Source organism: Anolis carolinensis, chromosome 3 (genome assembly GCF_035594765.1).
Source record: "Anolis carolinensis isolate JA03-04 chromosome 3, rAnoCar3.1.pri, whole genome shotgun sequence".
NCBI classification, from domain to species: domain Eukaryota; kingdom Metazoa; phylum Chordata; class Lepidosauria; order Squamata; family Dactyloidae; genus Anolis; species Anolis carolinensis.
The window spans coordinates 101206202-101233920 of NC_085843.1; the positions used below are offsets into that span (position 1 = coordinate 101206202).

A 27719-nucleotide genomic window follows, 5' to 3' on the forward strand; every position below is an offset into this window, starting at 1 on the left:
AGAATTGGAGGAAAAGCTCCGTATTAGGAGATATTGAACCAATCCATCGACTTATCTGTATTTTATAATTTGTACTAAACACTCTAAAGGCATGAGATCCCGTCTAATAACTGCAGGCCACTGGGGGTTGTGGGCTAGATTTCAGAGGAAAGAACTGGAAAACCACCTCTGAGTATTCCTTGCTTAAGATGGCTATGGAATTTATGGGGTCTCCTTAGGTTGATACATACCTATTTAGTTCTAATTTATGCTAGGAACATATCAATAAAGACATTGCTGAGAAGAACCTAGACTCTATGTTATGAGGCATAATGGCAGTTAAATGCAGAAATCTGAGCCCCAGCAAATGTGCTCAAAGATGTCTCTGCCCTTTGCATCCAAGTATATATTACAAGAAGAGACTGTCTAGAACAAGAGGAAAGACTGCTTCAGGTTTCCTGTAGCTCCTTCTAAAAGCTATTATTCTAATAATATTGCAATGTCCTCATTGTCTGGGACTGTAGCTTGGTTTGGTATTTAGTGGTAAAGGAACTGCAGTTATGCACCTCTACTCTACTTACTTTGCACAGGAGTATGACACTGTAATGAGCTTCTTTGACATGCAGAAATGCTACATGACATTATGGTGGTGTACCTTTGTGTAGACTACACAAACACCTTGTGCTAAATTGGTTACTAAATCATGCAGAAAATGGTTATCTGGACATGTCCAAACTGTTGTTTTTTCTCTCCTGTCTCCCCACATTAACAAACACACCTCATTAATCAGCAAAATATTTTACAAAACTGAAGGAACCAATGAGTGATATATAGCCCTAACATACATATTGCTCATGCTATTGAATAATTTTCATGTTGTTTAATTAGCAACCAATACCTTGAATTTGGCTTTGCATTTTGCTGGCAAACTAGGCTGCCTTTTTTGGCAGCCTATTGTAATTTCTTGGGTCCATTTAATTTTAATTAAGCTATGGTCATTAAAATGATCATCCTGTAGTTTTGATTCACTAATACAGTACTACACTAGATTTTATGAGAATAACAACAGTTAGCCCTGGACTTGGGACCTGTGCATGCAGGTTTTATTACAAAGACGTTAAACAGCCTTTTCATGAAAATATCTTTATGTGGACATTTCAAGTGATCTATATCATTATTTTTTTAGCAGTGAGCTTACCTTTATTGATGTACTGCAATCAAAACGAAATGATTTGGTTTGCCCATTTTCAAGATATACCTTCAGAACATTTGGCATGAAAAGAAGTGAATTATCTTTTACTGTTTCCTGTTAAAAATAATAATTTTGGATTAGAGTTTTCATGCCACAAAGCTAAATATTAGTCTAAATTTCTGATTCACATGAATAGAGCTAGAGTAGCCTTCTGGTATCTAAAATCAAGTACATTTGATCCCACAAAGCAAAACCATTTTTTATATTTTAATCCCAAGATTGAGCTGGTTTTGGTGTCCTACTCAGAGAAAAATTATGTATGAACTATTATTCTGCTTCAAATGTTAAAAATCTAACACTGATTATTCATTAGGCTACAAAATGATAATGAAAGGGCCAGCTTCATGTTTTTAAATGGCTTATCTGTCATTATAGGAGCTCTGGCAGTGCAGTGGGTTAAACCTCTGAGCTACTGAACTTGCTTAACAAAAGGCTGGCAGTTCGAATCCGGGGAGCAGGGTGAGCTCCTGCTATTAGCCTCAGCTCCTGCCAGCCTAGCAGTTCGAAAACATGCAAATGTGAGTAGATCAATAGGTACCACTCCAGCGGGAAGGTAATGGTGCTCCATGCAGTCATGCCAGCCACATGACCTTGGGGACGTCTATGGACAATGCCAGCTCTTTGGCTTAGAAATGGAGATGAGCACCAACCTCCAGAGTTGGACATGATGAGACTTAATGTTAGGGGAAAATATTTACCTTTAATCTTTATCTGTTATTATCTTCTGTGCAATGTGATAAATGGAAGAAACTTTTTATTTATGTGTTCTTCAAAGGGAAAATATCCAAGAAGAACTGCATAAATCCATCTGAAACTTGCACACTTGTTTTTATCACTGCCAAAAGATAGAATGCTAAGCTAAATTTCATGACGGCATGGAAATTATTGTAAAACATTTCTTTCAGAAAACTATACAACCAACAATGCAGAATATGTGTTCCAAGGATGTAAATCATAGAAAAAAAAGAATGGCATGTTTTTTGAAAAACTAAGTGTTTTTTTGTTTGTTCTTCACAGGTAAGGAGCAAGGCCATGATTTGGAAGTCAAAATCCAAAGAAACCAAAGACAAAACTCCAAAACAAAGCTGAATTGATTTAAAGTAAAACATTTCACTGCTCCTGTATTAGTAGGAAATTCCTATGAAATATTCATCTTGAGATGTTGTTTATTTTCCCAAGAACCAAACATTTCATTGTGTCCTTGGTTTCATAACAGGTTTCTTTAAATTATTAAAACATCTCAGGGCACAAGACTGTTACTATTGTATTTTTTGCAACACCTTCTTCCTCATGGGGATTCATAGCATGGTCCACGTGTGCATGCAGTATGTTCCTATCTCTCAGTAGTCCTTTTGTAAAACTCATAAACATTGCCTAGGGCTGGTTCAACCATTCTCCCTCACATCTGCTTGTCTGAAATACAAGCTTTTCACAATTAAGATCTCTGAAAATAAATTACAGAAAAGACAGAGCTTGCAAAAGTGTATTTTTCTTGACCATGACTGCCAGAATCCACTGGCAATTCTGTTGGGGATTCTGGTAACTGTCAGTATTTTAAAATCAGTTTGTATGAATAATTTACATATTATGGAGGGGTACTCTCCAAATGATTGAAAGGACTACATTATACCACAAACGGGATAGTTAAACAAAACTTTTGAATCCTTGTTAACTATGGTTTCATTTTTTTTAAAGTTAATTGCATCTTCCATGGGTTCACCTATCAATTCCTTCTAGTCTAAGCAATCTAAGTAATGTAACCAACCATACTGTTTTCTCCATTTAAAGCTCTACACAGAAATCAAGGAAGAATTTTCCACTGGTAAGAAAATATTTCCTATTGTACTCACTGAAACCTGGCCATTAATAATGACTTCTTCTGAAAAGCGCACTTTGACAGGATTGGACTTCAATCTGGCCTTTTTTGCAGCACTAATAAATGCCGATTTGGGAGACTAGAGAGAAAGGGAGGAAGAGGTACAGGTTGTATGATTGGTGCTTTAATTCTCAATCTCTTCTCATGATCAATATTTTTGCATTAACAGTAAAACTAACCATTAAAGAAAAAGTATACACGGGAACTAATTAATAATTTTCTAAAATTAGTGAAAGCTATGTATGACACAATGAATGGCAGAATGTATAATTAGCATCATGTATTACATTTTTGTCTTGTTTAGAAAACCATAGCTCGAACATGTCAGAAAACAAGCTGTTTTTCTTTAATGGTCAGAGTTTTAAACCCTTTGTGGAGACAGTAAAATAACAAAATGAAATTCCAAGTTGCAACGTTCATCTGACTGACTGGACAGAAGGTCATCATATTCTATCAAATGTTTTGCTAATGAATACAATATGGCAGTTGTCAAAATAACACCATGGTTTCTTTATATTAAATACATTTTAATACCAGAAATATTGTAAGGTTATTGGAACAGAAAATATTCCATTACAGACCCAACTACATAAAACTTTTTGTTCTTACATTGTGAATACTACAGCTGCATTCCCTAAGTTGCTGATTCTGATGTTGGCATCTACGAATTTTAATTAAAATTGGGAATACTGCTTGTTAGACACTTTTATGTAATATTATTTTAAGCATATATCAGCATTATATATCAAAAATGTTAAGGATACTGTGATGTCTCATGGGCCTTGTAGTCCCGTTCCTAGTACTATTGTGGCAGACGAGGAGGAAAACATGGGATTTCCACAGGTTCAACCAGAATCGGAGCCCCTGCACCTGGAGGATGTTTGCCCTCAAGAAGTCAGCCAAACAAGCCTTGGGCAGAATTCTCCCCCGTTTTCCCGAAAGGACAATTATAATAGAGATAGAGGAGCCAGGGAGGCTAATCGCCGGAGCCTCAGAATCGCAGCCAAACAACTAGCTGATTAGGTCTGCTTCCCTTGGGAAATTCTAAGGAGTCATGCATCTGGACAGAGTTGGGTTTCACTTCTCGTTCTCCAGGGAAAGTGTTCTTCTGGCGGGAAACGAGACCCTATATAGGAGTTTTGCCGCAAAGGGAACCTTGCGGAGTCAACTTGTCAGCTTGAGGAGTGAGATCGTGTGTGGACTTCGTAACCCCAGTTCCTTGTTTCCCGGACCAAGTTCCAAGCCTGCCTTGTTTCACGTTTTGCCGCGGACCTCGCCACGGACCTTGTTCTTGTTTCTTGTTTGCCTCGTATCAAGTCTTGTCTAGCCAAGAATCAAGTTTGTTTTCCAGCCTTGTTGTCAAGCTTCAATGGATTAAAAGACCTTGTCATCTCCCCACACTATTGCTTGGCAAAGTGTGTGTTTCGGTTAATGGATTATAACTTTGGACTCTAATATCACATATTGGACATTATTTTCCTGGACTATATTTGACCTTTCCTGAAAGGTCTACTTCTGAACTATATTCTTCACTTGTTTTTATTGACTTTATATATTCCTTTAATAAAGATATTAGATAGAATCTGGCCTCTGCGCATGGTTATTGGTGTTCTGTAGCCTGGGTCTTGACAGATACTTGCAGTCCTATATTTTAAAATATGTACATTTGGCCTTCCATACCCACAGTTTCAACCATCCACAATTTGAAACCGCTTCCCCCCTAGATAAAACCTTCCCAGAAAGCAAACCTTGATTAAGCCATTTTATATAAGGGAAATAATTTACTACACCATAGTAGCATAACTTGACTGTGCATGGGTTCTGCTATCGGAGGGTGTGTGTGTGTCGGGGGGGGGGGGGGGGAGACTCCTGCAACCAACCCTCAATGGATATCAAGAGCACATTATATTTGACCCAGGCTCAGAAGGCAGAGATGGATATCTCGGTTTCCCTCTGCTCTTTGTGACATCTTCCTGCACTGCACTTTGTAAGGTGTTCCAGTAGCATTTTACACCAACTCTTTCATAGACTCGATATCATTTAGCAGATAAAAGTAAGATACAGTATGTCAACCACATTTCTTTTTGTTGTTCTTACAATCCTTATGTCTCAATTAAAGCAGGGGCGCATCTGCATGACTTTCTGATATGTTTCACTGGTACATCTGTAAATGGTGTAGCTATGGAGAGGTTGCAAATAGAGGGAATTGACCTCTTTATTTATTTATTTATTTATTTATTTACAGCATTTATATTCCGCCCTTCTCACCCTGAAGGGGACTCAGGGCGGATCACATTACACATATAGGCAAACATTCAATGCCTTTTAACATAGAACAAAGACAAACAAACATAGGCTCCGAGCGGGGCTCGAACTCATAAGAATTCTGCTTCCCAAATGAATTTTTCTTTCATTCTCCCAAATACTTATGTATTTGCTAGGCTAACACCCCATTGGTAACGTTCTTTGCCCCTTTTCTTTGGATACCTTCTTCTAAATGCTTGAGGTTTAAGTCACTGGGATGCTATAAATCTGAAGATTGAAAGAAAATTTCACTGAGGGAGTAGAATTCTTATTCTGCTCCTCCAATGGATCACATATGATGATCAAGGTACTTCTTCATTCTAGGTTGGACTATAATGGTCCAAGAGGTAAGAATTCATGCATCATATCTGGAAGAAGCAAAATATTTTTCATTTTCAGTTAAACCTGTGAAAGGGACTTAAATTAGTGGGGGTTTTTTGGGTTTTGTTTTTTTTTTACCAATGGTGAGTTGCAGTCAGGCTGAAGTAGGTATTGGCCTAACTGGTACTGTGCTACAGCCCAAATAATGGTCACAGAGCGGCATAACAATTCATAATCCCAGTGGACCAAATAAGCCAATAGGACCTGTATGGCCATGAAGAAACAGATGCTCCATGTTTGTCATGGCCTTTAGGAGACAAGGCTGTGGATTAAGAATGGGAGAGGTATTCACCTCAGGGATTGCTTCCAGATGTCTCCTAGCACCTTCAAAAGAACCCCAGCTTTGTCCAAATGCCTGTAGTTTGAAGAGTCTGTTTTTATTGTCCTACAGTGACGAATCCTATAAAATCTACAAGCTTCTCTGATCTTGAATCAATGCTTGCTGAAGCAGACTAGGCACTTTTAAGTGGGAAGACATTGCTTTGCTGGATGCAGAATTACAGTAACTATGAATATAGTGGTCATATTTTTTTCAAGGATCAGCCTGGGTTTATCTGTCACTAAGCAAAAAAATAAATAAATTCTTGCTTGAATGACTCTTCAGCTTGAGTTTCACACAAGGCTCACCAGGGCACTACTGTCTTGGTTGACTCATCTTCCCAAAATTTGAACGTGGAGTTCCTTGTGTTTTGCTTTTCTTGCTGAAAATGCTTTAAAACCCATGCCTTCTCTTCCCCCACTCATGCTAGGACCATCACATGGGAGAGAGCACAGTCTTAGTTTATCAGACTGAACAACCTAACAAAGAATGTGTATTCATATTCCTATGGAATGCCTTCCTTCCCCTAAACATGTCTGTAACAGTGTCACTGATCTCAGTTTGCACTTGATTCTAGAGTACTAGAACAATCTGTTTCTGCACTTCCTTCTGGTCTTGTGGATTTTCATTTGCTGATTCTATGTTTGTCATTTCAATCTCACAAGACCCTTCTCAATAAAATATGGTTTTACAGAATGGCATGCAGCTGCTAATTAGATAAATATTTTCACCTTTGATAAGGCATATTTCTTTTGGTGTAATTCTATTCCATTGACATTTTACAAATAATGTTTTGATTTTTTTAATGATGGCTATAGATATGATACAGTACCAATTTGTGTTCATATTTGGTGATTTAAGTTCATTGCATCTGCTCCAGCAATCCCATTCTATTTCACTCTAAAGGAGAAATTAGTCATTTAAATTTTCCCCACTGATTATGGGAAGTGCTGAAATGCTGTTTTGGTTTGTAATATCACTTCATGTTGATGCTTGGCTTTTTCATATTTTAAAAGTTAAGGAGATGAGCTTTCTTTTATGAAAGACACATTTTAAAATAATTGTTACAGTTCAGATGTCTACACAAAATATATAAAACCCAAATTGATCAGTGGAAACAATTTCCATTTTAATGTCTTATATTAGTAATATGAATATAATAGTGTTTAATGATTCCTGGATTGGCCAGTTCTTTTGTTACAAAGCATTTATTTTTAGCCAGATAAAAGACATTATTTTTCAGTTAATGACTTTAAGCAGGAGGTATTTATGCTACTGCAATGCACTTGTCAGGAAATGTTGAGTATTTACAGTATGTAGTCTGTAAGATAAGAGTTTATAATAAAATCAGTATAATTAGTACTCTGTGTTTTAAAAAACAGAAATAAGAAAGCATTAACAACCCACCATAACCAAAGTCAGTAAAATTCAGTTTTGTGTTGACCAGTGATGACTGCAGGTTTGGAGGCAAACTGCTGATGACAGCATGAATATGGAAAGCCAAATGAAACATTGCTAAAGAGTGAAGTGTCACTTTTCCAAACCATCCAATGCATTAAAATCATGAATCTTGCCAACCTGTCTTATAAATCTCTCACTACCAAAAAGTGGTCTATTATTAATTTTTATAATTAATGAAATGTGAAAGAGAGGAGAGCAGGGTCTGAATCGTACCCTTCTTACTAGGTGTAAGCAAAAGTAAACCGCTGTAGCCTCTCCTAGGTTATATGTTCTTTGCTATTAATAACATTTATGACTCTGAAGACACTTTGAAGTTGCTTGGCCATATGGTCCCTGTTTTCATCTGTGAAATGTGAAGAGTATGCAAGTCAAAATAATGCTAGTAACAGAAGGTTTGTCAGAATAGGTATCTGGGTGCACCTACATGGCAGAATGAATGTAGTTTGACACCACTAACTTCAGTGGCTCAATGCTACGGGGTCATGGGAATGTTAGTTTTACAAGGTCTTTAGACTTCTCTGCCAAATAGAGCTTGTCCCTCACCAAACTACAAATTCCCGGATTCCATAACATTGAGCCATAGCAGTTAAGGTGCTGTCAAGCTGCATTCGTTCTTTGTGTAGAACCTGTGCTCTTAATGTCCTGAATAAGACAATTAGGTCATCTGTATACCATCTACACATCTATGCACCTCCAAAATTCATCATATTGTGTCAATACAGTCTGTGGCAATACTGTCACTGTATTATATTTTTTACCACTACAGTTATTTGTGAAGATAACAGTATACATTCATATTTACATATATAAAACAAAATTCATATTCCATTTAATAATAAAAAATATCAGAGAAAAATATTCTTCAGAATTCGGTATCAATGCAATTTTTCTTATTCACTGAGAATGAGCCTGCTGTAAAAATAACTGTAGAAATAATATATGTTCTTAGATATTTACGTTACATATGTCTCTATATTACATTACTACTTTATATTCATTATACATTAACAGCCGAAAGATACAAACAGTTAAGTTTACAAAAACAAAAATCAGTATACTGGAAAACAAAATTAAACCAATAACAATTAAGAATAAAAATGTTTGAAACCTCTATGAGAAGATTTATAGCAATTAAAAAACCTTGCATATATTTGTTATTGTGCTGCACCTTCAAGGCTAACATATAAGATTTGCTGAGGCAGAGAGGGGACTTAAACTCTGGTCTCCAGAGTTGTAGTCCAACACTCAAAACATTACACCACTTTGGCTCTCTTATGTATCCTTAGAAGGGCTTAAATTAATTTTTTCAGTTGATGGAAGTTCTTTCCTTAGTGGAAGAGGAAGTTGGAGTGATTCACCCTTCAGCACTTTGTACTTTCATGTTGGAGGGACCCTGTGGAGATTTGAGGATATAAGAGGTCTGCACAATGGTGTCACTAGGATTGGTGTCACCCAGTGTGCTAATTAGTGGTGTCACCATCATGAATTCCTCCCAGACCAGACCAGACCAGACCAGAATCCTGTAGCTAAAACACTAGAACATTCAACACAATAAGCTACCATAAAAACCCTCAGCAACAATGAAATTATGTGATTCAAAATAATTTTAATTGAATTAAAATAATAGTCCTGACTGGAATGCATGTGCATTAAAAGGTTTTTTAAAAAAGCAAATTAGGATAGTTTTAATAAGCTTATTAATAAGACATTGCATGTAAGGCAGGCTTATGAAAATCTTTTTCTGGTTATATCTATATCTATATAATGAATGTATAATGAATTTAAATAAAAATAATGAATTTGCACACTAAATAATTTTGGTGTCAGCTGCTTCTGGTGCTGTTGCCCTCTATGGTTTGCACCTTGTAAGTAAACCTCTACTTGTTAACATTGCATTTTACACTTGGAATTTATTGCCCATTCCTTTCATAGTGCTACTTATCAGGATGGACTGTTTTAAACTCCTACAATACAGGCATCTAAATATGGCATTAATATTGCCACAATTTCCAGTATTTGTTTTAACAAGAGTATCTTGGAAAGGCAGATAACCAGTTTTTAGTGAAAATTTAATTTTCACTAAGAGCAAACTAATTTTTTTCCCTCGTGTCAGGAGCAACTTGAGAAACTGAAAGTTGCTTCTGGTGTGAGAGAATTGGCTGTCTGATATTGCATTGAGACTGAGTAGTATGTGAAATGAAAAGATCAGGATCATTTCTTCAAGTTTTTGTGTTAGTCCAAATAGTGGAGTGATGAAACTCCCAGGTTGGGAATACAAATGAGAACCATCACTGGTTAATTTCTGGGGCAGAACCTGGGAGGTGAAACCATCAAGGGAAACAACTTGTCCCCCAAGCAGCCCCCCCCCTTTTTTTCATCTCACCCAGCTCCAAATATTTTCCACCTGGGCACTCACTAAATACATTAAGAATCCCCCAGAAGTGTAACTTTCCATTAAAGTGAAACAGGTGTGTGTTTTAGCTACCCATTCCAAATATAAAAATGGTTACTTACAGTCTTGAAAAAATGCAGAAAAAACCCACATTTTTTGGGTGAAGATACAACCCATGGCAGGATTTGGTAGTGAAGGGTGGAAGAGAACTGCTGAAGTTAACCACTCCCAAAGAAAGAGATATACTCAGAAAAACAAAAGGAAGATATGTGTAAGTGGAGAGGCAAACACATACATGGAGGCGGCGGCAGCCAGCAGGCCAATTCTTTGGACAGATCTTAGTTCTTTGACCTGCTACCATGAACAAAACCTTATTTTCTTACTGTGACATTGGCTTATCTGTCTTCATTTTCTGTTTCATAACAGTAAGTTAGAACTAATGTAGACTGAACTGAGGGCAGTGCTTGTTTATCTAGGAAACATTTCTAATGTCTGGAGGCTTGGAGTCAGAAAATTAGCCTAGAGTTCTTGAAAGGGCAGAAGTGTGTATAAATATATGTTTACCACAAATAACCTTTAAACAAAGAACAGCCATAAAGGCATTGAACAGGAAGGCTAAATGATTTATTCCTTTCAGTGAATCAACCTAATTTGCACTTCTCAAACCCAAATCAGAATGTAAGCTCCCTTCATTTTTTGTGCTTTTTCACAAATCTGCAATACAGTCGTAAGATTTTTAAAAGGTATTCATACATGTCTGTGTATGCAGAGACTGCAATAGTTTTTTACCATCCAATCCACCAAAGACTGACTCAACAAAAGTTTCCATCGTCCTTTATGCTGAAGATGCTGTACAGATTTTCCAGACTTGATTGGGTCTCAGGAGATTACTGAGCAGCTTCTATGAGTACTGAATCAATAATCTCCTAACAATTAATTACTCAAAAACAAAAGTTTTGGTTTATGCTAAGAGGATGAGTACATTCACATGGGTCATAGGAGAGGCGAGAACTGAAGAGGTAGATATTATAGATACCCAAAATTATAGTTTCATGAAGCTATACACCAGAAGATTTAGGATAAATATATTAAATATAAAGTGGAACAAAATGTGAAACCAACAACCCACTTCTTTTTCTTTATGGGTGGTAAATTTCTTGGATTTACTCTATTCCTTTTTGGCTCCACTCTTGCCTAACACCGAGGTGTCCAAGACAAATTTTGACTTTTCAAAATCCCCTTGGAGGAAGCAAGTTGAGTGTAAAATCACATTGATTATCTTCCTCCTGTCTTTTATCCATGGACCTAGAAGGGGCCAAAGCAATTGCTAACGATAAGTTAATGGACACTAATCAAAAGCTCCAAGGAGCTCCAAGTCACCCCTGCTCCCATTAGTCTCTGGATTTATCATGCCCCTCCTTACAGGATGGAATGCCTTACCTAGATTGCTTAACTATTTTAAAATACAGAGAGTCCTTTTTCTTGACAAGTTTCAATGTCCTTTCCTCTAATCTATTAACTGGCAGATTTAACAAAATGGCAGTGAACAAGAGATGCTGCCCCTGTTATAATTTCGAAATTGAATCCATATCTCATGTAATTTCCGCTGTAGTTTTTATCTGGGGCCAGGGAAGATTGATTATATCTTATCACACAACTCTTCCTGATGCTCCCCTGAGTCTCTTATGGTTGTCCTGTTTCAGGCTTCTGACAAATAGTTCACCCTGCAAGTGGCAAAATGTTTAGGCTTGGCTATTTTAACTGTATCTAATACTGTATTTTATATTTACCAATTTGATTTCGATTGCATTTATACTGCTGGCCCATTGGTGCTCATGTATAAAATATTGAATATGCCATTCCAATGTTCTGTTGACTGCAATAAAGTAATATAATGCCAGGCACTTAAAAGGAAAGGAAGACTGGTTTCATTACAGCAAGATACCTTTGTAAATGAAATAGGGATCTAGAATGACAACTTATCCACCACTGAAAATTCATTCATGAAACTTGAATGCACAGCACAACAGTGCAACAATTTAACTGGAAATATGCTGAAACCTATGAAAATATTCCATTGCAATCATAACTCATTCATAAAACAAACTGTTTTCAATGGTAATTCAAATAAACTTCCAAAAAAGTGAAACTTGAAAGAGCTTGAAGATTAAGCTCTTAAATCCTTTTCTTATCAGAACAGATGACATTCAAATTAACCTGGGAAGATTTATTAGACTGACAGGAAATACAAAAGAAGTGCATTTGGCTTTGGTTGTAATTAAACTGAAAATGAATGACCTTAAGCAAAACTAATCTGGACAACACAAAATAAATTATACTCAGCAGGCAAGCAAAGTACCATAATTCATTAATAGTATTAGTTTCATGCAGATGACTTCTTAGTGATGCGTAAATATACTACAAGTCAATGCAGGAAAAACCTTTTCTCCAACAGCGGAGAAAAACATGTTTCAGTGCTTGAAAAGTTGTTTCAAAGAAGGGGGAATAATGGTCCCCTGGTGATGCCATCATAACTAAACAATGATAAGATGATGTTCTGGATGGCTTCAGCATATTGTCCTATCTATTCTTCATTAAGCAACTTCTGAAAAGTTCTGAAAAACCTATTTTTATATGCCTAGCAAAATAAGCAACATTTTTTCAGGAGATAATTTGACAAATCCAACTCTATTGGAGAAATCATAATTTACTTATACATTCCTGTACTTTGAAAACAATAGGGAAAACAGGAGAGCAAGTGTTCTGAGAAACTGATTTTAAAAACAAAACAAAAATGACCTTTGGTTCTTCTGTATCAGAAATGGGAATAATGTTGATCTTGTTGGACTGTGATCCCTGATACTCCCCCATATTGGCTGGGCTGGCAAGGATGGTTGGGAGCGGTTGTTTGACACCATTTGAAGGGCTGTACAAATACCACTCCTACCATCTACGTTTCACCCAATTACAAAGCAACCTGAAAAAACTGGTAGCTGAGGTAGCATCATCCACCCAACAATTCTTCATCCAGATAAAAATCTTCACCCCAGTTATTATTGAGACAAGCTACTGGAAAACCTTGCACATCCTTTTTGGATTTCACACCTTGCTTGGCTAAACAATGAAGACCAGGTGGCTCTGTTTGTTGAAGCCAATGGGAAAACTCGGTACAAAAAACAAGAACATTTTAAACATAGACATGTAGCACAAATAGTTTGCAGGTCGTTGGTAATCCTGTCTACTATTGTCAGCAGGGTAGGATGCTGTGGGTCCTATAAACATTTAGAGACAGCTCCTGAAAGCTCAAACAGCTGATTCAGTTTGCTTATACCTGGAGTTTTTAAAAATGTAATTCTTCTTTTTAAATCAAATAACAGTTCACTTTGAGTACACATCCAGTTATTGCTTCAGCATTTTACCTCTCAGGAGAATGAATGTGTATAGGAAATAAATGCCATTTAATTAGAAGTAGTCTGGCCTTAGAGCAAGAATAAAACTTATAACATTTATCTTTCTGATTGAATTTAGCTATTCCTCAAGAAACACACAGCTTCACTGCAGGCTTTATATGTACTATATTTGTTTCCTTTCTTGCTATACACAGCTTCAGGTTCAAGCTACAAAATATGGGATGAACTTCTTGAAATTATTAAGCACACAGTATTTTATGCCTCATATATTAATCTGCACATTTTAACAGATCTCCCTTTTTAGTCTTAGTGATTAATAACAATTTGGGTTATAGCAAAAGGGGATAAGATGTACTGAAAGATAAAGATTTCAGGCCTCAATCAGATCTATACTAGCAAAATAATTTGGCAACGTATTTCCTGATGGTGGCTTTAGGTATATAGGGAAAGTACAGGAGAATACACCATTACCATTTAAATAGGGAGCTGGCCAAGCATGAAGGACAATTCCCCACTTAGTAGAAGTATGCATAATATAGTTTCTGAGATCCTCCCTTCCTTATAGCAAAGAATGTTACAATTTTGTCACAGAGGGTAGGTAATATTCTATATAAATAAATATGAACATAAATGATCTGCTAGAAGAATGAAATGTGTAAATAAAGCTAAAGGGAAAGAGAGGACAAATCCAAAGTCTTGCTCCACAGTAAGCAGCAACAGAGTATCTTAGGCTGTGCCTGTAGCTGAAGCTATCAATCCATTATCTTTGCTCAAAATGTCATTATTGACTTTCAGTGTTCACTCTTTCAGCAATACACATTGCAAAGTGGCAAGAACCTCTCTCCTCTCTTTCACCCTCACACTTTCCTTGCATGTTCCTTCATACTGGCAACCAGCCATTTCTGTCATGCTGGAAAAACCCCACAAGCCATTGATGGTCACAAAGATAGCATCTCCAACCTTGCCATTGACTGATGAGGTAGAGAGAGTGTTGGCACTCCCACTAATTGACAAAACAGCCCAAAGAGACAGCTAGAGAGAGGGGAGAGTTACAGATGGACATCCCAGTTGTTTCTAGAATTTGGCTCACCAAGACCCTCTGGAGGGGTCATCAAAGCCAAGGCTGTAAGAGAGATGACCAACTATATAAACTAGGCTAAGCCACAGGTGTTTTCCCAGCTCAAATTTCTCAAGAGGTTTTGGCTCTAATAATCACTCAAAGCCAGAGTTTTTGGGGGAAAAGATTTTGCAAATGACTAAGAGATACGTAACCCTTTCTCTTCACCTCCTTTTGGGCTGCTCTGGTAATGGGGTGGCAGCCAGCACTGGATTTGTCCATGATTTCTCCTACAAGTAGCAAACTTTTTCTACTTGAGTGTCCCATAATGGTTACTGCCCAGAGCTGCATGGGTGGCAGCAGAAGAGAATGGCACACTCCACTGGTCAGCACTCAAGGGCCTGAAGCAACCACCTTAAGGGCCCAAAATGTGAGAGCTCTCGCGCTTTTACTTTTACCAACGATGTCTCCGGTAAAAGCAAATTAATTCAAGACAAAGCAGGGAAACTCTGCTTTATCCTGAATGAATTAGTTACCACATTAGATCCATGCCTTGCTGAAAGGCCCGGTTCTAGTGGTCTATGGGCCCTGTGGGGACTGACTCCTGGAAGCACGTGCCGGGGGGGGGGGGGATTGGTCCTGCCCCCTACCTTATTGTGTGTCAGGGGAGCATGTACTTCTGCAGTGCCTGTTTTATAGAGACATTCGAACACGTCTCATCATGCCATGAACAACTAAATACCCAGGACGTTCTGGACAATTTTACATAACCTTATTGCTCTCAGATACCATCTCAGCTATGACGTATGTCACCAAGTTCTGCACGGCTGCAATTAAAATCCGGCAGATGATGATTGAGAGCCAAAAGAACTAAGTATCATCTATAGAATAGAGTTGGGAAAGCAGATATAGATCACTATTTAAAGTTATAGGTTGTTATTTACAGTTATGGGTATCCCCCCCCCCCCCCGGTGCCATCCCCGCTCCCTTTAGACTCCCCCCGGATGATCCTGTGGGTTGAGTTGGGTCTTAATGGTACTGGTACCATTTTAAATTTTGTCAATGATTCAATTTTATAATGGTTTTTATTAATGTTGAAGTTTTAGCCTAGATTTTAAATTTTGTCAATGATTCAATTTTATAATGGTTTATATTAATACTGAAGTTTTTAACCTAGATTTTAAATTTTGTCTATGATTTAGTTTTATAGGAGTTTTATTAATTTTGAAGTCTATAACCTCTCGATTTTCATATGGATGTACGGGACTGGGTGCCCTTGATATGAGCTGGTCATTGACCGTAATAAAAGTTTACATTACATTACAATGGTACATTCCAGGAAGCTCCAGAGAGGCCTAATGGCGACCTGGTAAGTGGTTTATTTATTTTTAAAGCTTTTAGAGGGGTTTTTGGGGTCGCCCCATTCCAGTGATATAGTTACCACATTACAATGGGGACAACCTACAGGAAACCCCATTTCTCTCCCCTCCCTCAAATTGTGGGAACTTAAACCCACTTCAGAATGGGTTTCTTAAACCTGCTTCAAAACAGGTTTAATGTATATCTGTAAGTACACTTACTCTCATAGCAGAGTTGGTGAATTAAATATTCAATTAGATAATTAGATTAAATTAAATCTTGTATAGCACATTTAAGGGAGACCAAAAAACTCATCACCAGTATTAATTTTACTCTATCCTTCATTGAAACTCAAGTTAGTGCCTAGTCAGTAATAGATTATGTAGACAGAGACAGCTCCAGCAGAAGCCTTTCTCAAAAATTAAAAAGCAGTGTAGGAAAACAAATATAATAGAGGTTTTCCTATACAAGATATAGCAATTTAGGAAATGAAGCTAACAACAAGATGACAAAACAAAGATTGCTTCTGAAATGTTTTCAAGACGAGATCAGCCTGCTTGTTCTCTCTCCAAGAAATATACTTCATACAGGTCAGAAAATATCCATATTTATTTAGATAACACATTCATTGTAGCATTCCTGTCTAGAGTAGTATATAATCATCACATTTATTCTCAGAGACACAGTATGTGCTTCACTATTGCTATTAGTTATGCAGATAAGGAAGAGACACAGTGCGGGAAAAGGCAGATAAAGGCAGTAAATGTTGCTAGGAAACTATTTCCTAAAAACATAATAACTACTTACGGGGTAAGGCTGAATAACAGTAAGGAGGATTGATTCTTTGCAGCTCCTGTAAAGAAAGGAGACAACAGTGATAATTCATTTTTTATTTCAGAATTACAACATTTTCTGTTCAGTGGACAGAATTAGGATCTTTTATCAGTGTTTTATTACAACAATGCAGTATTGAAGGGGAAAGCTGAATGAAAAAGTTGTCCTTTTCAGAAACATTTCTGTCTAAAGGGAGATGTATACAGCACCTCCCCTTTTAGTGATTTTTCAGGAACTTCTCCAAAATGAGGTGGTAGATGCCCAAACAGATACTGGAAGGATTAATGATCTTTATTCTTATATATGTTCTTGCATAGCCAATAGTGCTGTGACATCATTCATTGTTGACTGTCACTTCCACCAGTTAATAAAATCAAACAAAAGACACAGGAGAGAGAGATGAAATGTGCTAATGCATGAGAAATACAAACGAAAATCTAGCAGCAAACAACAATTGTGAGGTTAAACATTTCTTATTATAAGTTCATTCAATTCCCGTTTGTACATCTTTTATCTGGAACTCGCTCCCCAGGGAAATCAGGCAAGCCCCCACCCTGGTAGCATTCAGAAAGAGCTTGAAAACCTGGCTCTTTACTCAAGCCTTTAGATAAAGATTGCTCATCCAGAAGCAATCTGTATCTGTGACCATTCTTGTACTGGTTTGCACCTTTTACCTTTGTCAACTCGATATAGACACAGGGTCTATTCCCATCCCAATTTGCACTTCCAGAATTTGCAGCACTTTATCAGTCACCTTGTGTCTACAATATTTATATGGTGCACCTTACCCAGTCTACTTTTACAATCTCTCAGTTTTAATCCATGTTTTTATTAGTTCTTGTTTTTTATTGGCTAATGTTTTATTTTATTATTTTTATTTTTTTATTGTGCAAGTTGTTGTCTATTGCTGTGTTTTATACTGCTACTGTTTTTATTTGGGCTTGGCCCCATGTAAGCCGCCCTGAGTCCCCTTCGGGGAGATAGAGGCGGGGTATAAAAATAAAGTTATTATTATTATTATTATTATTATAAACCAATGGACAAGTATCTGCTATAACCCTAGTTATGGCTTTAAATATCAAAACAAATATCAAACCGAATATAAAAATGAAGATCCTTTTTTAATGTTATTAAGGCTAATGGATTTCAGAGCTATTATGTGTAGCTCCACATTTATGCCACTCACTGTTTCCATCATCAGCACAGATGTTGTATATTCATAGACAATTTCCTGGAAAGAAGCTGCATTTAAAAACTAACCATACATATGAACACACTGTTAAAGTATGGAAGATATATATGTAGACTAATTAGATGCTTGGATGTTTAAATATATATCCAGATATTTAAAGGTATACTGTATTAATATTTACCACATTTTCTATGTTAGCTCTGAGAAATATAGACAAACATGTATTTTTCACATGCAATTTGTAGTTACTGTAAAACATGCATTTAATACATCCAATAGGTGTTCCCCAGCATAATATGGATTTGTTTGACAAGCTTGGGGCAAAACAGAACAATGGGTTACAATGTTTTGGCATAGGGGATGGGGCTCCCCCCCCCCCCCCAAATCCCCATGTTGTTTGTCCAAGAGTCAGAAAAGAGCAGGCATCTCCTGCCATGTGTGTGCCAAGTCTATTAGTAGTTGTAAAAAAATTAAGTATGACTTGATTCTTCCAAAACAATTGGCCATGTGTCTTCTTTGTACATGAAGTGAGATTTGCTACAAAGTGGATAGACTCAACCCTTCAATCTCTTTTAAATTTTCCTCAGAATAAAAAGGGTGTTTTTTGTTCATTAGATTTATTTATACTTTACGGAAATGTGACAGACACTGGTTTTCTGAAACGTTGAATCAGAAAAGGGCAGAGGACATAAAAATCTATGTTGCATTAATCAAGGTTTTTCAAAAGTTGTTTATATCATCAAGTCCTTTAGTAACATATTGCTAAATGCACATTGATTTGCCAGGTAACCCTCTCAATGCCACTATTTGTCTTAACATTGATGTGCTGTTTGTTTTTTTATCAGTTGAGGAGAGATCAGTTGGCACTTCATTGTGATGAACTAGGTTTTCTGTTGGTTTGCCTAATTTTCCAATGTAATGAATTGTCTACTTTTGAGATTCATTGCCTGGTTGAGAGAAGTGCAACTAATTTGCATGCTGGTCTTGTTCATAGGAAAAACAAAATAAGTCACCACCACAACATTAGGCTGAATGAATAGAAAGCTCTGAAAAAGTTTGTCATGAATAATCCAAATAAAGCAACCAGGGATTCCTGGTGAATAGCTCCAGACATAAAACTTGCATTACTGCTCTCAAAGTCTATTGATCTCTGCATCCCATGGAGCCTGTAGCATTTCTGTGAAAATCTATAGTATGTTGGGAAACTATCGCAATAGCAGCTGAACGTGGCTCCTTTTCTCCATTCCCACCCCCAGGGACTTTAGATAGGATGACCTCTATCTCTCCCATGCCTTTTCAGCTATACCAAACAGTCCAGAGGTAGAAAGAGTTTATGAGAAATAAAGCCAGGGAGTGCATATTTATGAATAATGATCTTCAAACAGTGGGATTTGTGGGATTTATTATTTATTTACCATTTATTTAAGCCGCTCTTCTCACCTTGAACAGGACTTAGAGCAGCTGAGCTTACAGATTTGTGGGATTTATTATTTATTTACCATTTATTTAAGCCGCTCTTCTCACCTTGAACAGGACTTAGAGCAGCTGAGCTTACAGTTTGGTCATTTCTGTACCACATTGCAAATACACAGTGTATAAATATAATACAATACAAATCAAATCACATTTAACATAAAATACAAGACAAAAAATCACTCAAAGAATAATAATGTCCAGAAATAAGACATAAATAAATATTAAGCATTAAAAACATTTAAAACCAATTACAGTTATTGTGGTAGTTATAGTGGTAGTAAAGTAGTGACTATGTTTTGTTACTGTGTCTACTTGTTCAAATGGAAAGCAATCTTACTTATTTAGGGCTATAGAGTACCTTATTTTAGTTTTTTGTTTTTTTAAATAATGTCGCCTATGGGATTCTGTGGTGATGCATGCTATTGAGAACATCATGCCTGCCTGAGGCAAGAAAAATATGTGTATAATATTAGCATGAGAAAATTCTGTGAAATTCATGGTGTTGATGTAAGCATTCAAGTTTGATTAGCTATCAACATCACTGAAAGAGGTAATCATTAAATGTAAGAATTACCTAGTAAATCTTGATTATCCATATGCTGATATTTTTAATATCTGTATACCAATGTAAAATTGAAGAATGAAGAAAACTGACGAAAAATAACTAATTCAAAACATGATGCTAGAAGAAGGTTTTACTGACACCATGGACCACCAAAAATATGCATAAATTGTTCCTAGAACAAATAATCTTTGAATTGTCACTGGGGTCTGCACACTTTGGGAACAATATAGGAAAACATGACTCACAATAAAAGACATTAATGCTGGATAAAGTTTCTGCTGAAGGCAGCAGAAAACGAGGAAAAAACTGATTTACATATGGATTGACTGTAACAGAGGCCGTGGCCAAGAGTTTGTGAGATTTTAACAGGGCATTTAGTAATGGAGACATCCCATTTATCGATTCACCATTAGTCAAAACCAACTTAGAATCATAGAATCCTAGAGTTGGAAGAGACCTCATGGGCCATCAAGTCCAACCCCCTGGCAAGAATCGCATTCAAAGCACCCCCAACAGATGGCCATCCAGCCTCTGCTTAAAAGCCTCCAAGAAAGGAGCCTCAACCACACTCTGGAGCAGAGAGTTCCACTGCTGAACAGCTCTCACAGGGAGGAAGTTCTTCCTAATGTGGAATCTCCTTTCCTGTAGTTTAAAGCCATTGTTCTTCGTCCTAGTCTCCAGGGCAGCAGAAAACAGGTTTGCTCCCTTCTCCCTATGACCTCCCCTCACATATTTATACATGGCTATCATGTCACCTCTCAGCCTTCTTTTCTGCAGGCTAAACATGCCCAGCTCTTTAAGCTGCTCCTCATAGGGCTTGTTCTCCAGACCCTTGATCATTTTAGTCACCCTCCTCTGGACACATTCCAGCTTGTAACATCTCCCTTAAATTGCGGTGCGCAGAATTGGACAAAGTGTGATTCCAGGTGTGGTCTGACCAAAGCAGAATAGAGGGGTAGCATGACTTCCCTGGATCTAGATACTATATTCCTATTGATGCAGGCCAAGATCCCATTGGCTTTTTTAGCTGCCACATGACTTTGTTGACTCATGTTAACTTGTTTTCCAGGAGAATTCCAAGATCTTTTTCACATGTACTGCTGTTGAGTCTGCCATCATCCATCCTGTATCTTTGCATTTCATTTTTTTCTGCCTAAGTGGAGTATCTTACATTTGTCCCTGTTGAACTTCATTTTGTTCGTTTTGGGCTATCTCTCTAATTTGTTCAGATCATTTTGAGTTGAAGGAACAGAACAACATCATCATCAACAATAATAGTAATACTTTATTTTTATACCCCACCTCCATCTCCCCGCAGGTACTTGGGGTGGCTTACATGGGGCCAAGCCCGGGTAAAACAACAAACCAAAATAAAAAGACATCAGAAAATACAGACACAAAAATTAAATTAACACTCTAAACATGATAAAATATAAAATGATAATCAAAGTAAAAATATGGATTTGGCACCCAAGTAGAGAGGATAAGACGAACTGGGTAAAGTGCAATGAGTAAACAAGGTAGTTGATTAAGTGCTACCGTCAATAAGAGAGCAACTTGGGGAGGGGTGGACCATGTGACTATATTAAACAGATAAGGCAAGATAAAGTGCAACAGATGAGGAAATGGTCGTAGATACAAGGTCTATCATGGGGATGGGGAATCCACAGTGATTAGCCAATTTTGATACAGTGAGTCTTAAATCAGACTGCTGCAACAAAGATAAGTTACACAAATTCCTATACCTGATCAAGAGGTACCACTAATGTTCCCAGTTAGGCAACAATGTAGTACTCCATATTTTTCAAACTCATGAAAAACATGATTAGTGGGAACAAGTTTTTCTTTTTTCAAATTATTACAGATGTTTTGTTTGAGCAATAGTTCTCATCCCTTGGTCCAGGGGTCCCCAAAGGTATTTACCCAACTTAAGCTTTAGACTTAGGATCTTCCCTAAGTCTGAAACTACTTGAAAGCACACAACAACAGCAATCCTAATTCACTTAGCTATCTCATCAGTCAAAAGCAGGCCCACACTTCCTATTGAAATACTGGTAAGTTTAGTAAAGGTAAAAGTTTTCCCTTGACATTAAGTCTAGTCGTGTCAGACTCTGGGGTTTGATGCTCATCTCAATTTCTAAGCCGAAGAGCTGGCGTTATCTATAGACGCCTCCAAGGTCACGTGGCTGGCATGGCTGCATGGAGCACTGTTACCTTTCTGCCAGAGCGGTACCTATTGATCTACTCATATTTGCATGTTTTCAAATTGCTAGGTTAGCAGAAGCTGGAGCTAACAGCAGGAGCTCACCCTACTCCCCGGATTTGAACCGTCGACCTTTCGGTCAGCAAGTTCAGCAGCTCAGAGGTTTAACCCGCTGTAAAATTGTTCTTAATTTTAAATATTGTGTTGTTTTTTCATTCTTTTTTTGCACTACAAATAGGATATGTACAGTATGCATAGGAATTTGTTCACGTTTATTTCAAACTAGACTCCGGTCCCCCACCAATCTGAGGAAGCATCAACTGGCCCTCTGCTTAAAAAGTCTGAGGACCCCTGTCTTAATCAGTCAAAGTCACAAACATTTTTTAAAAAGGTTAATAATAGCCACTAGTGTAATTTAGTTTAGCAGCATAGCCCAAGAAGGCAAATTTCACTTAGGAGGTGTCTTCTACTCTTCGTCTGTACAAATATGACATCATTTTTTTATGTTCCTGGAGAAAAACCCTCCCCACACATACTTGAATATTACCAAAAGAAACAATATTCAGTACATATTATAACTGCTGTCATTACTATACTCTTTATCTAACTAATGAAGGAGTAATACTTTTTGTGCAAACAAAAGTACTAATGTCAAGATTTTCTTTATTTTTCAAAAATTAGAACTAGTTTAAAGAGAAATTGGATGTGAATTTTGTAGGCATTCAAAGGGTGTATCTACACTATAGAATTATTGTAATTGACACCACTTCAACTGCCATGGCTCAATGTGATGGCATCCCAATTCTTGACTAATGAGGCACAAGCACTACTTGGCTAAGGAGGCTCAAGACCTTGTAAAACTACCATGATTCCATAGCATTGTGTTATAGCAGTTATAGTAGTGCAAAACTGCATTAATTCTACAGTGTAGATGCACCCAAAGGCATAGCTGGTTTAATCTGAAATGTCAGTATGCAAAAGGGTCTTGTAACACCTTTGAGACTGAGAGAATAATGTTTTTGTAGACTAAGTCTGAGGAAGTAGATATAGTACAAAAGGATGGGAACTTCACTGTTACTTACTTGACATTAAAAGCGCAACCCACTGTGCAGTCCTAGTCACTTCCTACAGGTACTTGACATGCAGGACACGTGGAATAGAAAGGTGAACAGAAGGATCAAATTACAGAACATTGTAAAGGTCAAAGCAGCATTACTAAGCAATAACCATTTCAGACTACATGAAGCATGGATGTTTTAATAAAGAATTGCTCACTGACTGTAGTCTGTAAACTTGTGGGCTGAGTGGTCCCTACCTGTTGTTTATTTAGTGTAGGAAGTATTAGAAGGAATGTTCTTGAAGGGAGATGAACAATGGAATAGCCAAGTTTGAATCATATTACTGATGATGGAGAGCTTGACACATTAAGAAGGAAAATTCAGTTCAATAGGTAGCACTGGTGATATAAACATAATCAGCTGCAATGAATAAAGGCTCCTACTGAAAAAGAAGTAAATGTGTAAATAATTTAAAAAGTGGGGATGGATACTCAGGAAAAAGATTAGAGGGGTAACATCCAACCTCAGAAACTATTTCGTAATACAAATACAATAAAAAAATAGTATTGTGCTTTTTTATTGTCATCTGCAAGCAAACGGAAAACAAAGCAAAATCTTACTGTGTTTTTATGTGAGAGCTCTCACTTCTTGTATAAGCCGTTTGGTGAAGCTCACCCATAACATATGTAAGTCCCTTCAGCAGCATAAAGCAAATCTGACCTTCCAGGCATTAGATGAAAAGTTAAGGGCAAAGCAAGAAATGAAATTATGTAGCTAGAGATTATGGTAACAGCCTGGAATGAACCTCATTCTGTTCCTATTCATTCACTAACCTAGTTATCTCAAACTCCATGCTCATCAGCAATCTCTGTGCAAAGAGGAAATTGGCAAAAAGTGAAAATGGTCTTTAAAAAATACATAAAATAAGAAATACTCAGTCTTGATGCTTTGAAGAAAGAAACGAATTTTGACATGTTAAAATTTCACATCCCATAGTTCTTAGTGAACTAAAATAATACCTATTATTATAATAAAGCCCACTTCTTTTGAGTTTAATTAGAACATATCATCTTGATATCAGTTGTTACTTTTTGACACAAGCATGTTTAGTCTGTTCGATATTTTACAGAGCAAAACGTGCTACTGGCAATGAGTGGCCCCTTCTATACTGCCATATAAAATTCAGATTATCTACTTTGAAGTGGATTATATGACAGTGAAGAGTCATATAATCCAGTTCAAACCTGATAATCTGAATTATATGGCAGTGTAGAAGGGGCCTGTCTGAGTGTGCATATCATAGAATCATAGAGTTGGAAGAGACCATATGGGCCATCCAGTCCAACCCCCTGTACATGTACATGATAACGAACAAGGGTCATTTGATTAAGTAAGGGAATGTATCTGCTGGAAACATGTAAACATAAAACATTCAGTGTTCAAGAACCAAGTCAAAAATGAATTACAGTAGAGTCTCACTTATCCACTCACTTATCCAACGTTCTGGATTATCCAACGCATTTTTGTAGTCAATGTTTTCAATGCATTGTGATATTTTGGTGCTAAATTCGTAAATACAGTAATTACTACATAGTATTAATGTGTAATGAACTACTTTTTATGTCAAATTTGTTGTATAACATGATGTTTTGGTGCTTAATTTGTAAAATCATAACCAAATTTCATGTTTAATAGGCTTCTCCTTAATCTTTCCTTATTATCCAACATATTCGCTTATCCAACGTTCTGCCGGCCCGTTTATGTTGGATAAGTGAGACTCTACTGTATATGCCACCCTTCCCTCGCTACAAAGTTATCACCGTTGTTGCTCTCTTCTACCCACCTTTTGCTACATACTGATCCTCATTCTCCTGCTTCTTCTGAACAGGGATATATTTCCTAACTGATCTCGTAATTTCACTGAAACATAACAGATCAATTGGAATGGAAAATGCAAGTGCTGCTTTCCTGAATCCCAGTCTAGAATATGGACAGTGATCCTTCTCATGCCAAGTACCAGCAAGGAATTCTGGAGTTCATGAGTCTAGCAATGAGCTGGATCCATATATCAATACTAAAGAAGATTTTATGAGAAATTCAGAAACATAACGTTTGTAAATGTCAATTACAGCTGTGTTCACAGCTGTCTCCTTAGAAGTTAGCCTTGTTGATAATCCTAGGATTTTCCTTTTCACAGATGTGTAGAACCAAGCAAAGAAAACACAAAACACACACATGTGACTGTTGTTTTCAACCATATTTTGTTATTTGCTATCACTTCAGTCAAAGTAATTAGGAAATGTGTATTATATAGAAAATATTATGGACTATCTATCAGAATACTATTGTGATTGAGCTTCTTAAGCAGTCAAAGTGGTGGCAAGGCTAGAGGCTGTAATCCAGCAATAATGTTTCATGTTTCCATTGCTGGTTTGTACATATTTTGGTACAGTATAGGAACCAATCATATAGCATATATTTATAATAGGGTATATTATGAGTTCTTATCTGTGCTGTTGATAACTATAAGAGTACAGTAGAGTCTCACTTATCCAACATAAACGGGCCGGCAGAACGTTGGATAAGCGAATATGTTGGATAATAAGGAGAGATAAAGGAGAAGCCTATTAAACATCAAATTAGGTTATGATTTTACAAATTAAGCACCAAAACATCATGTTATACAACAAATTTGACAGAAAAAGTAGTTCAATATGCAGTAATGCTACGTAGTAATTACTGTATTTATGAATTTAGCACCCATAAATCACGATATATTGAAAACATTGACTACAAAAATGCGTTGGATAATCCAGAATGTTGGATAAGCAAGTGTTGGATAAGTGAGACTCTACTGTACTCTCAACATGTGATATTTTTCAGTTTAGACTAGGATGCTATGAATAGGTCAGAAGGAAATTGTAAAACTAAATTTCTAATAGAATGGGATACAAGAAAAGTTGTGGGTTTTTTTTACAAATACTGTCTATTAAATCTCTTTTCAAGGCTGAAATATTTGTAAGTGATGGAAAAGGAATGGCTGAAGAGCAATTTTATATGGTTTCTGTTTACTGAGAGATTTTTTGGGTTGGTTGCCAACAGCATCAGTAGGTAAAGGTAAAGGTTTCCCCCTGATGTTAAGTCTAGTCGTATCCGACCCTGAGAGTTGGTGCTCATCTCCATTTCTAAGCCGAAGAGCCGGCGTTGTCCATAGACACCTCCAAGGTCATGTGGCCAACATGACTGCACATACAGCCGTTACCTTCCCACTGGAGTGGTACCTATTGATCTACTCACATTTGCATGTTTTCAAATTGCTAGGTTGGCAGAAGCTGGGGCTAAGAGCAGGAGCTCACTCTGCTCCCTGGATTTGAACCACCAACCTTTCAGTCAGCAAGTTCAGCAGCCCAGCAGTTTAACCCGCTGTGCCACCAGGGGCAGTATATCTGTACATATGCTACTCATAAAGAAGAGTATTTTTATATTGATTTGTAGGAATAAAACAAGGATTGGTGTATCTACAGTTTTGTCTAATCTATTTTTCCCTTGTAAAAATAATGGGCATTGTTACTATCCACTCCTTCTCATGAGATCTTCCTGGGCATATGTGTAGCTTCTGTGGGCACTGGATGTAATATGATTTTATCTTTATGGAATATACTTTTTCTCAACTCTGCAAAGACACTACTTTCTCTTTTCTACATATGTGCAAGGTGTGCACATAGCATAATTTAATTGGAAAGCTTTAATTAACTATAAGCTAATAATAATAATAATAATAATAATAATAATAATAATAATAATAATAATAATACTGGGATCTATGTGCATCATCCGAAAATACATCACACAGTGCTAGATGCTTGGGAAGTGTTCAACTTGTGATTTTGTGATACGAAATCCAGCATATCTATCTTGTTTGCTGTGTCATACAATAATAATAATAATAATAATAATAATAATAACAATAATAATAATAATGCTTTATTTATATCCCATTCACTCTCCGAAGGGACTCGGAGTGGTTTACAACAAGAAAATAGAAACCAATAATAAATGCAGACACTGTCAAAAATAACTCAATAACAATAAAATAAAAAGGAAAACACAAAACATAGTACATATAACTCAAAAATGGCAACTAAGTAGTTTAGGTACAACAATGACCCTGAAAGTCAGTTCAGATTATCTTTAAGGCTATTGAAAGCCGAAATTATTGATTTTGACACCCTAACCATAATCTATGAGAAGATAACTTTCCTTCCTTGAGAGCAGAGCATTGCAATTCATAGACGGATGAAACAAATTAGATGAATTTGCCTGCTGTAGTTTAAAGGGTATCAAACAGAATATAGAACCATTCATTTCTTTATCACAGTCTTACTCATCCCATATTCTTCTCTATAAATGTATTATTTCACTATAAACTAGATTTTAAGAGCTGGCAGAGCTCAAGATATGTGAACCAACTGATTTGTGCTTCCTCTCTGAAGAACACACAAGTTCTAATAACTTTCAAAGGTCCCTAGCAATTTATTATTTTCTGCATTAAACACGGGGGGGGGGGGGGGGGAGAGATCCTAGACTTGAGGCAGTTCTAC

General features: G+C 36.9%; 1 protein-coding gene across 6 annotated transcripts in view; it reads right to left on the minus strand.

The window, feature by feature from the left end:
• frmpd4 (FERM and PDZ domain containing 4) overlaps window positions 1-27719 on the minus strand; it is a 404084-nt gene that overhangs the window by 26035 nt on the left and 350330 nt on the right. For all 6 annotated transcript variants that reach the window (XM_016992375.2, XM_008107217.3, XM_008107214.3 and 3 more), the window contains exons 5-7: window positions 16598-16643; window positions 3082-3186; window positions 1178-1285 (exon numbers count right to left, since the gene is read on the minus strand). In XM_016992375.2, coding sequence (XP_016847864.2) covers window positions 1178-1285; window positions 3082-3186; window positions 16598-16643 — 259 coding nt within the window. The remainder of the gene's footprint in view (window positions 1-1177; window positions 1286-3081; window positions 3187-16597; window positions 16644-27719) is intronic.